The sequence below is a fragment of the Gobio gobio genome, assembly GCF_949357685.1.
Source record: "Gobio gobio genome assembly, chromosome: 11".
Lineage (NCBI taxonomy): Eukaryota > Metazoa > Chordata > Actinopteri > Cypriniformes > Gobionidae > Gobio > Gobio gobio.
In genome coordinates, this window is record NC_137104.1 from 40,448,630 (window position 1) to 40,459,101 (window position 10,472).

Consider the following 10,472-nt stretch of genomic DNA (forward strand, 5'->3'; position numbering starts at 1 on the left):
GCATTTACGAAAAAGAAAAAAAAAACCCCTGAGAAGTATTTGCCCATGCAAAACTCAGCGTCATTGTCCTACGATGGACCTATGGTCTGTTGCTAATTTGTTCAGAGATAACCATTGCTTCATGAAATTTGTACAACAACACATAATGTCATTGTATGAACTCAGATGGTCAGTCTCTTGCTCTGACCTTGTATGTGTGTGTGTGTGTGTGTGTATGTGTGTGTGTGTGTGTGTGTGAAAAAGAGATTAGACTGTGACTGAGATCTCGGGCTCAGGAAACAGAGGGTTCCTGTTTGTGAGCCAGGCACTATTGTCTCCCTCCCTCCCTCTCTTTCTCTCTCTCTCTCATAAACACACTTATCTGCAATTGTTCTCTTTAAATCATATTTTGTCTGCCCCATCTAAGAGGCTCACATTGGAGCCACGGAGTGTCCACAATGCTTTCTCCTTTAAACCCTAAACTAAGGTACATTTTTACTTTGACCTTCTTTTTCTTTCCTCCTACATATTATTAGAAACATTTTTACACATATATCAGGCCTCCAGTGATCCTATATACACTCTAAAAAAATTGTGCTATATGGCACTAAAAGTGGTTCTTGGCTCGTAATAAGGGAACCACTTTTGGTGCTATATAGCACCATATCTGAACAGGTTCTGTATATGGTAGCAGTGCTATATAGCACGTCAGTCATCCCAAAGAACCGGTGAAGAACCGCTGAAGAACCACTGAAGCACCAAGATTTTGTGCTATACAGCACTTAAAGTGGTTCCCCTATTATTACGAGCCAAGAACCACTTTTAGTGCTATATAGCACTACTTAGGGTGTGTTCACACTTCGGTTCGCTTGGTTTGTTTTGTCCATTTGGTCCGGACAAAAAAATAAAACATTTGGTCCTGGTCCGCTTAGGATTCACAGCATTTTAACACTGAACCTAAAGGCATATTAGGGATATGTTCACAGTCTGATTGGTCGGCTTTTATTATGCATATTTCACGATGGTGAAACATCCAAAACAATGCTGTGTGCTGGGCTAAATGTGCTTATTGTATGCGTAGCCTACATATAATGGTATTTTGACCAACTCGTGAAGAGCTGTGTAAAAGAATTGAAACCGTGACAGGAATCCCTCCGTCACACTCATTTCAGTAGTCTTGGTCTGCTCGTTTTGGTGCGCACCAGGGTTCAGATGGCAGCGTTCACACTTATTCAAATGAACCGCACTAACAGAACAATCACACCAGGGTTCGTTTTAATCGAACCAAACATGCCAAGTGTGAACACACCCTTAGTTACTATTGCTTGGATTAACAGTGATCATTTCAAGGACATTTTCGACCACTGGCGACTCACTCCTTATACATCCCATCCACACACATGTCTAGTTTACTATCTTTGTGGGGACAATCCATAGACATAATGGTTTTTATATTGTACAAACTGTGTATTCTATCCCCTTACACTAACTCTACCCCTAAACCTACCCATCATAGAAAACTTTCTGCAGTTTTACATTTTCAAAAAAAATAATTCTGTATGATTTATAAGCTTGTTTCCACATGGGGACCTCAATTTAGGTCCCCACGGTGACATGAGTCCCCATGACTCTGTGTGCATTCATGTTGAATTCTAGTCTGGATGCCAGCCGAACTTAGCCCCGCCCACAAAATTTGAGGTAGGGAAGTTCGGTCTGGACTTGATCCATTGTGGAGCAACTATGCTCGAACCAGAGCTGTTCGGACCAATAAAATTGTCAGAGCGGGCTTTATACGATGATGGACAGATGAGCAACAGTAACGTAATCATCCACGTCACCAAAGAGCGCTTGGGTTGAATCCGTTCTAATCCTAAACTGAGAACTTGTTCGTATATGCATTCACCTTTACTATTTCTCTCAAAAATTATGATCGTGTTGGTAATTACTCCGTGTATCCTTCTTCTTCTACTTCTTCCAGCATGCGTGCAGTTGAGTTCTGTTGACAACTATGCGTCGCCCAACATACGTCACTTACTCCGTTGCTCTGAATGGTTGTAGGTCTATCCAATTGAGTGCAGGCATTTTCTTTCCTGGTTCGGTTGAAACACGCCTCATAATCACAGCCAAATGGAGCAGTATCAGACTCATATAGATCTGAGTATGACGATGTCAGGCAAGTTGAATTCCCCACCAGAATAGAAAAACATGAACACACACACACACACACACACACACACACACACACACACACACACACACACACACACACACACACACACACACACACACACACACACACACACACACACACACACACACACACACACACACACACACACACACACACACACACACACACACACACACACACACACACACACACACACACACACACACACACACACACACACACACACACACACACACACACACACACACACACACACACAAAACTGGGACCATACCATAAACTTCTACTTTGTTTATATTAAAGCTACACTGTGTAACTTTTTTAGTTTATTCTTAGCTAAAAACACTTAGTTCTTTCAAAAAAATATGTGCTCATTAATGTATATTTACTTCTTTCACGTAATAAAGTATTCTTGTAAGTTTATAATATGCCATTGAAAATACATAAGGGTAGGGGGTTTGAATGCGAGTCGCCATGTTGCCCCTCCATCTTGAAAGTACATTAGCCAAAGAGGGACATACCCGTAAATTCAAGCTTCGCCTTTCGCGTTTTAACACTCTATGGCACCGTGTCGAATGTGGACGAGGTCGAACTGGAAGCCATGTTAATCTTGGACTAAATCGGCCACCGTAGGAGATAAAACGAAATCGGAATTGAGAGGAACAGAAACTAATATTCACTGGATGGTCATATACCTTTTCACCGCTAGATGGGGGAAAATATCACAGTGTAGCTTTAAGCTAAATATAAATATAGGCTAAGATAGATTCATGAAAATGATCATTAATTATTAGAAGGAAATAGACAAGATCATTTTTTTTTAGAAATAAAACATTTTATACTAAAATAGGGGACGTCTAAAATTTAAATCTAAATAGTTACATAATTTATACATATTTTTAGTAAGATAAAAGAAGAAGAAATTAATAGGCCTATACGTTTTTCAGCAGGGACACATTAAATTGAACTTAATCTGAATGAATGAATCTAAGAATCTTGAAAAAGGCATTTCCACGGTTTCCACGAAAATATTTTTTATCTTCAAATTGTTTTTCCCAATTGAGGATGTCCTTGGATGTCCCCAACATGAGTTTTTGTCCAATTTAGCTCATGTCTGGGGACAATTTTGGACCTAAAGTGTAGCTAAACCCATATACACACACACACACACACACACACACACACACACACACACACACACACACACACACACACACACACACACACACACACACACACACACACACACACACACACACACACACACACACACACACACACACACACACACACACACACACACACACAGATCTCCTCTCACTGGGTGGTGGCAGGGGACCAGAGTTTAAGCATGTAAGCTATTTAAGCATCTGGATTTAATGCACCATTAAGGTCAACGGCTGACCAGTCTGCACCTGTAGCGCTTTCCACCAAATCCAACAGCCCCTCCTCACATTCTGCTGCCATTCTTCACTATTTCTCCACTTTCTCTCAATCGTTTCATCAAAGAAACTTCTACATTCTGCAAACAAAGTTTCCAACCACAACAAAAAAAAAAGCCACTGCAGGATATTTTTAAGAGACTTGTCCCTGAATCGCTCTTTTCTCTTTCGACCTTCATCTTCTCATCTTATTCTTAAGTTCTCGGCGTCGTTCTCCTCACACCCTTGTTCCCTCCATCACCCCCTCTGTCTCAGTGCAGGCTGTTCTGTTGTGTCTGCCAACTGCTCTCTGCTGGATCACAGGTTTCCTGAGCTGGAGAACAGGGGACTGGCAGTCTCAAACACTGTGAACGGCCAACTTGCTTTTTTCCCACTGTGCTTCGTGTATGTTCTGCTTACTGAACACGTACTCCTACGCAGCAAAGAATCACACCGATTACGAAAAGAATCACAGCCATTACTGTCCCGACAGACATGATAGATAGAAATTGATAGCTTTTGCATGATTTCCCCCCACATTTTTATTTGCATAATCATGTATGCTCTTAAATATTTTGGTAATAGTTTTGATGAAATCAAGGTAGTGCTGAACAAAACAGTTGACTGAGAGGTGCCAACCCCCACACAAATGCCATACTTGGCTACATTTCTTTTTTTACAACCACTTGCAGTATTGAAAGAAGCAGGCTGACAAGTGTAAACATCACTAAGAATAACCTCCTCGCATTTGCTGTGAGGGTGATGTTTTTCAGGAGCCTCAGTGCTGTCTGTGTCTGTGAGTGATGTTTATACCTTCTTGGCTGGTGAGGAGGTGTGATGGGTCATGGACTCGCTTCTGTTCTCCGTGCTGAATGGGCGGATGTCACCCGCGGCATCCACAAGACACTGAACTGCGCCAAAGCCGCCAACGGCCAGAGAAACAGAGACGAAAACAGCTTCAGACTGATACCGCGCAGGTGCTTCATTTCCTGCCAGGGGTACAGATAAACGAGTGCATCCCACACTTGAGGTTTCACCAGGACAACAACTTCTCCTAAAAATGACTAGCCATTAACACTATCCTACACAATGGTTAGCATGAACAATAGCAATAGCCTACTTTTAAAGCCTTTTTAAAGCAGCACTAGGTAACTTTTCAACCTTTATAATATATTTTCAAACCTCTTGTGATGATACATCGACTTACAATAGGTTGAATGACACGTCTGCCATAGCCTGACGGGGTCTGTATCGTTTTTAATTGTACTTTTAAACTTCGGGTTTCGGGTAGTAACCCGCGAAAAAAAAAGAACTACAAAATTCGACTGCTTTACGGCATATACGTCACTTCCACCACCACCCCCACTTCCTTAAATTCGGACGTGCGAGGCAAACTATCATTTGTTTGCCGAATGTTATAGTCATGGCCGAAGCCGCACAGAAAAATAAGAAAGCAAAGGTTTTGTCGGAGGAAAGCAAAAAGAGGAAACGAGAAAGTGATGGGATTAAAGGCAGGACGAGGATCAACATTGGGCCAGCGTTTGCTCGTTGGCGTGAGCTGAAGGAGGAGGGGCTACATTCTTGCAAGTAAATACGTAAGACGTACAAAATCATATTTTAGGATACCTAACATGTCTGTGATATTGGTTTATTTGTCTTGCCTCAAGCTATAATGCAAATCGATTTTTCAAATTTGCAGATTCATCTAGGGTAGCTTGATATTATAATATTGACGATATATGGTTATTACCTACCACTCAAACATTGAATTGAAGTATCATATAGATTCCGTAAAACGGTAACCAATATACTAGGCTACTATAATGACGCTGGCTTGTAAACGTGAGCATCGCGATCATTTGGCGTTTGAAAAAAATAAAACCCATGAAATTATATTCATATGACATGCTGAAACATATGCCACTGTACCTGGGATGAAGACATTTCACACACGACGCAAGCAGAACACCTGCATGTGAACTCCGGCAGTGTTCAGGGCTATCATAGTTGTCATGTCAATAAATGCACGTGTGATGCATCCACTGATGTAGGATGACAGTTTACGACAGTAGTAGAGGACAATACTGTTTCCCAACTGTAGGGGGACCCCGAGAGCAAAAACTACCTAGTGCTGCTTTTTATACATTTCTAAAAAATGCCATGTAATTTTTTTATAGACTATTAATATAAATTATCGATTCGCTGCCTATCCAAAGATTCACAGCCTAGTTCTTATTCTTTATTTAAGAGAAAGCAATGTCCATAGCATAGAGTAGGCCTAAATAGGGGTTAAAATGTTTAAGATATTTTTGTAAAGCCTAACTAACTAACTTTATGAGTGAATGAATAAAATAAATAAATACCATTCCTAAACTCCAAAAACGGTCTCAACTGCTATAAATTCAACTGTGCAAAATATATACAAAAAAACTAAATAAACTTGGGGTTCTTTCTTTTCTTGTCATTTAATATTTAAGAGATAAAAAGACAAAATACCACAAATTTAAATTAGTCGAATTTGGTCTTGTAGTGTTTAGTTCACGATTCTGAAGACGTAGGCTACACAAATTTTTTTTTTCTTTTTTTCTCACTTTATTAAAAAAAAAAAAAAAAAAATTATTATATATATATATATATATATATATATATATATATATATATATATATATATATATATATAATATATTTATTAAACACTCACTTACAAAATACAAAAGTGAAGAGCCATAAGCCAGAAAACAAAGCCAGGGGTTCAGGGACGGACAGGCTAATAGGCTACATTCGGAGAAATCAGTTTCTTTTTTTCTCACTTTATTAAAAAAAAAAAAAAAAAAAAATAATAATAATAATAATAATATTATATATATATATATATATATATATATAAATGAAAATAATTAAATAGATGAGGAAGTATCAATTAAACATAAGCCTCCCCACAAAACAAATAATAATAATAATAATGAAAAAAAAAAAAGTAATTATAATAAATAAATACATAAATATTATACAAAAACGCCAAAAACTGAGCATACATTCAAAGTTTTAGTAGCCTTTTTTGTTACAGGAGATAAGGATTTACCGGTAATATAAATCTGAACATCTTCTTGAAAGTGAGAAAAATTGGGGGTAACTTTCATAGTTTTACATTTGTGGATAAAATATTTTGCAAGAAAAATAATTAAGTTGCAAAGAATTTTTTTTTTTTCATATTGCTTCTCAAAAAAGAAAAAACTAAACAAAACATGCCTGAAATAAAGCTCAAAGTCTTTATATAGCCTATATTGTTTACAATAAACTGGCAAATGTCTTGCCAAAGTTTTCTTGTATGATCACAATGCCAAAAAAGATGTAAGATAGTCTCTGGTTGTGAATCACAAAAATAACAATTTGCATCTATACTTAATTTAAACTTTGTAATAAACCTTGTTTATCAATAGGTACTTGTTAGGGAGAGTCCAAACCTTCTTCCATGAAATATTTTCCACTAATGTATTGTGTAATGTAAGTGGAAACACAATCATTGAGAAAAAGAAAACGAATATCTCTATTATTTTTTAATGTAGATTTAAAACATATCCTGCCTACATACGTGTCAGCCGGGTCTGAGAGAGGCATTTTAGAACTTGTCAAACGTATACTACATGTTCCATTATGCTTTTCGGCACACACGTCATCAACGTGCGTTGTTTCGAAAGTGGTGAGCTGGCTTTGGATAGCGGGTGAGAGAAATTATTTATATTTTATCATAGCATTTTCATTGTGCGTATTAAATGTTCATGTTCAGGAGCGGATCGTTGTTACTAAGTTAAAAGAGTACCTCTGTGTTGCGTTGGCTGTCAGATTTCATTGTAACCACCTGTAATCATTAGCATTCATGCTAGCTGTTCAATCCGAGGTAAGATCAGTGAACATTTTTTAAAAACGCCAGTGTATTTATAATGATTTTTCTGTAATTTATATTAGTTATTTATCTTCTGATTTCGCCTGTTCTAAGCACTAGCCATACAAATGGCGACTGTCACTTTTAATTGAATGCATTACATGAAATAGATTATTGATAATATAATGTAATATGTGACCCTGGACCACAACACCAGTCATATGTGTACATCTTTGGAAAGCTGAATAAATAAGCTTTCCATTGATGTATGGTTTGTTAGGATATGACAATATTTGGCCGAGATACAGCTATTTGAAAAACTGGACTCCGAGGGTGCAAACATATTTAAATATTGAGAAAATCGCCTTTTAAGTTGTCCAAATGAAGTCCTTAGCAATGCATATTACTACCAATAATACATTTTTGATACATTTACTGTAGGAAATGTACAAAATATCTTCACGGAACATGATCTTTACTTAATATCCTAATGAAAAATTTATAATTTTGACCCATTCAATGTTTTGTTGGCTATTGCCACCCATCCAACTTATGACTGGGTTTGTTTTCCATGGTCACATAAACAAAATGGCCACTTTGAAATGAATATGGATGTGTGTGCCATCTAAAATAAAGCATAACATGTTAAACAGAAGCATATTTATCCTCATAGGTGGATTCTTCAGTTTTGCCCTCCACCGTCCCACAGTCCTCTGAACCATGACCAAGCTTCTGGAGTGGCTTCTTGGTGTGTCACTGATTGGCATGGCATGGGGACTCGTTACCTTTGACCTTCTTGATTTGCAGCTGCCTCCCCAGTATAAAGAGCTGGCGTGGCCGATTCCTGTATATCTGCTGGTGGCGTTCGGCTGTTATTCCTTGGCAACTGTCGGCTACCGTGTGGCCACATTTAATGACTGTGAGGACGCAGCCAAAGAGCTGCAAGCGCAAATAAAGGAAGCCAAAGCGGACTTGAAGAAGAAAGGACTAAAGATGTGACTAGATACTGTTTTTTTTTCTTCTTCATATACAAATGCAAGTTTAGTCTCATTGTTTCTGTTTACTTCATGTCCAACATTTCCTCTAAATTGACACTAGGCTAGTTCTATGGATGTCTGGATTATAATATGCACTCAAAGCTGCCCAGCTTGGTTCAAGTCTTTATTGATGTAAATGATGGTTTTGAAGTATAAACACATGTACACCTGTGAATGATCTATTTCCAGCTTCAGGACAGGCTTATTTAAAATGTTACAGGCACATTCATGTATTGTCAATGGAGAGCAGTGCTATTTTTGTACAACCTCTAGTCCAGAGTGTCTGTATTTGCATTGGCCGACGAATGAATACATCTTTTTTTGACCCAGATGTTTTTAGCAGAGTCAGAATTCTGAGTCAGACTTAGAAACAAACCCACTATGTTGATTCACGCTTGCACAAGGGTAGCGTTTCAGTAAAACAAAAGATGTGGAATAGAATTTTGATTTACTATGTAAAATATTGGGTTCTGGCTAACACTTGTTGTCTCTTTTACCTTAAAATAGGCACAAATAGCAAATTTGTAACTGGAATTTAAAGCACTGTAAGGGTTAAACCATTTAATTTGAACATCATGTGGTCCATAATAAAATGTGACACGTATGTAAAAAAAAAAATGCACAGATGAAAAATATTTTTACTCATAAAACATTCCACATGATGAAAATTAATGTTTGATACAAAATGTGACTTTGATACAAAATACAAGCTGATTCATTCTCTATCTGTTTATATTGTGTTTAATTCATGTTCTGCTGCACTTGGCATGAAAGTCGGCATGAAACAGAAGTTGTGAAAGGCAATCGCATACTCTCTTGAGTAGATACTTTTATTTTTGAATAAGTAATGGCTGTAATCCGGGCGTACTACAGTCATCATGCTGTCATTATCATGTGACCTACCAGCATCAGTTGCATCGCTTCACTGCCATTCACAGATCCTCGGCCGTGGCCTCATGGGATAGTAAATTGTCTATCATGCGCACCTCAGAATCTCACCCGGTGCTTTTTTTGCCTACTCTTTTACTGTGAATTCAGACATACTTCTTTTGTCACATACTGTTTTCGCCTACTATATAATTGGGAAGAATGTGATTTCGGATGCAGCCCAAGTCTTTTCTTACCTATTGTAACTTATATTCAAGTGAAACATCCTCAAACAAGGAAAAAAAAAAAAAAACCTTGGGTGGGACTTGATTTTGTTTGTGAGGAATTGATTAGATGGTTGCGGTTTGCTATTGGTCGCGCTCATGTGAGTGACAGGTTGTCCCGCCCTTGCATCTGTAAACAATGTCATCAGAGAAGAGATTGATTAACGAGGAAAGGTGAATTTAAAAAAATTTGCACGGATAAATTATTTATAATACTGCATTCCATAAAATTGCATATTACAGTATTTCACAATTGCTAAAACTGAACCCAATGCTCAGTGGCTTTGACCCATTTGTCAAATCAGTCGCTTTTTAGGCAAAACCTTAAACAAGTTCAGATAGTTAAGACACTTTGCAAATCTCATTCACTCTTTTTGCAAAACTCTAAACACATTCTTACTCACTAAAACACATTTTGCACTGTGTTGCAAAATGGTACATACATGTGGCAAAAGTTAAACACAACTACAACACCGCAGTCATCGTTTACGCACAACAACTCAGAATTGTTCACACTTGTTTCTAATGATGTGATCAAATCAGTTGTCTAGAATATAAGCCAGTTCAGAGTACACAGGTGGCCCAGGTACGTTGAGTGTTGATACCACAATGGATGGAAACAATGTGAGAAGCAGAGGAGGAAGAGTTTGTGTAAGAGGTGGTGGACGAGGAGGAAGAGTACAAGGACAACGAAGAGCAAGAATAGTAATTTCAGATCAAATTCGGGCAACTGTGATAGACCATGTACTTGATCATGGAATGACAATGAGGGAAGCAGGACAAAGAGTACAACCCAATTTGTCCAGATTC

The 10,472-nt window shown here is 38.0% G+C and overlaps 1 protein-coding gene across 2 annotated transcripts; it reads left to right on the forward strand.

Moving 5' to 3' along the window:
* Positions 1 to 7,261: 7,261 nt before the first annotated feature.
* dpm3 (dolichyl-phosphate mannosyltransferase subunit 3, regulatory) lies at positions 7,262 to 9,228 on the forward strand. Of its 2 annotated transcripts, none has more exons than XM_079828755.1 (2): positions 7,262 to 7,313; positions 8,148 to 9,228. In XM_079828755.1, exon 2 carries the CDS (start codon positions 8,195 to 8,197, stop codon positions 8,471 to 8,473), a length of 279 nt encoding a protein of 92 aa, XP_079684881.1. In that variant the 5' UTR covers positions 7,262 to 7,313; positions 8,148 to 8,194; the 3' UTR covers positions 8,474 to 9,228. The 2 variants fall into 2 exon arrangements, with proteins under 2 accessions (XP_079684881.1, XP_079684882.1); XM_079828756.1 differs by lacking the exon at positions 7,262 to 7,313 and adding an exon at positions 7,355 to 7,489.
* Positions 9,229 to 10,472: the final 1,244 nt, after the last annotated feature.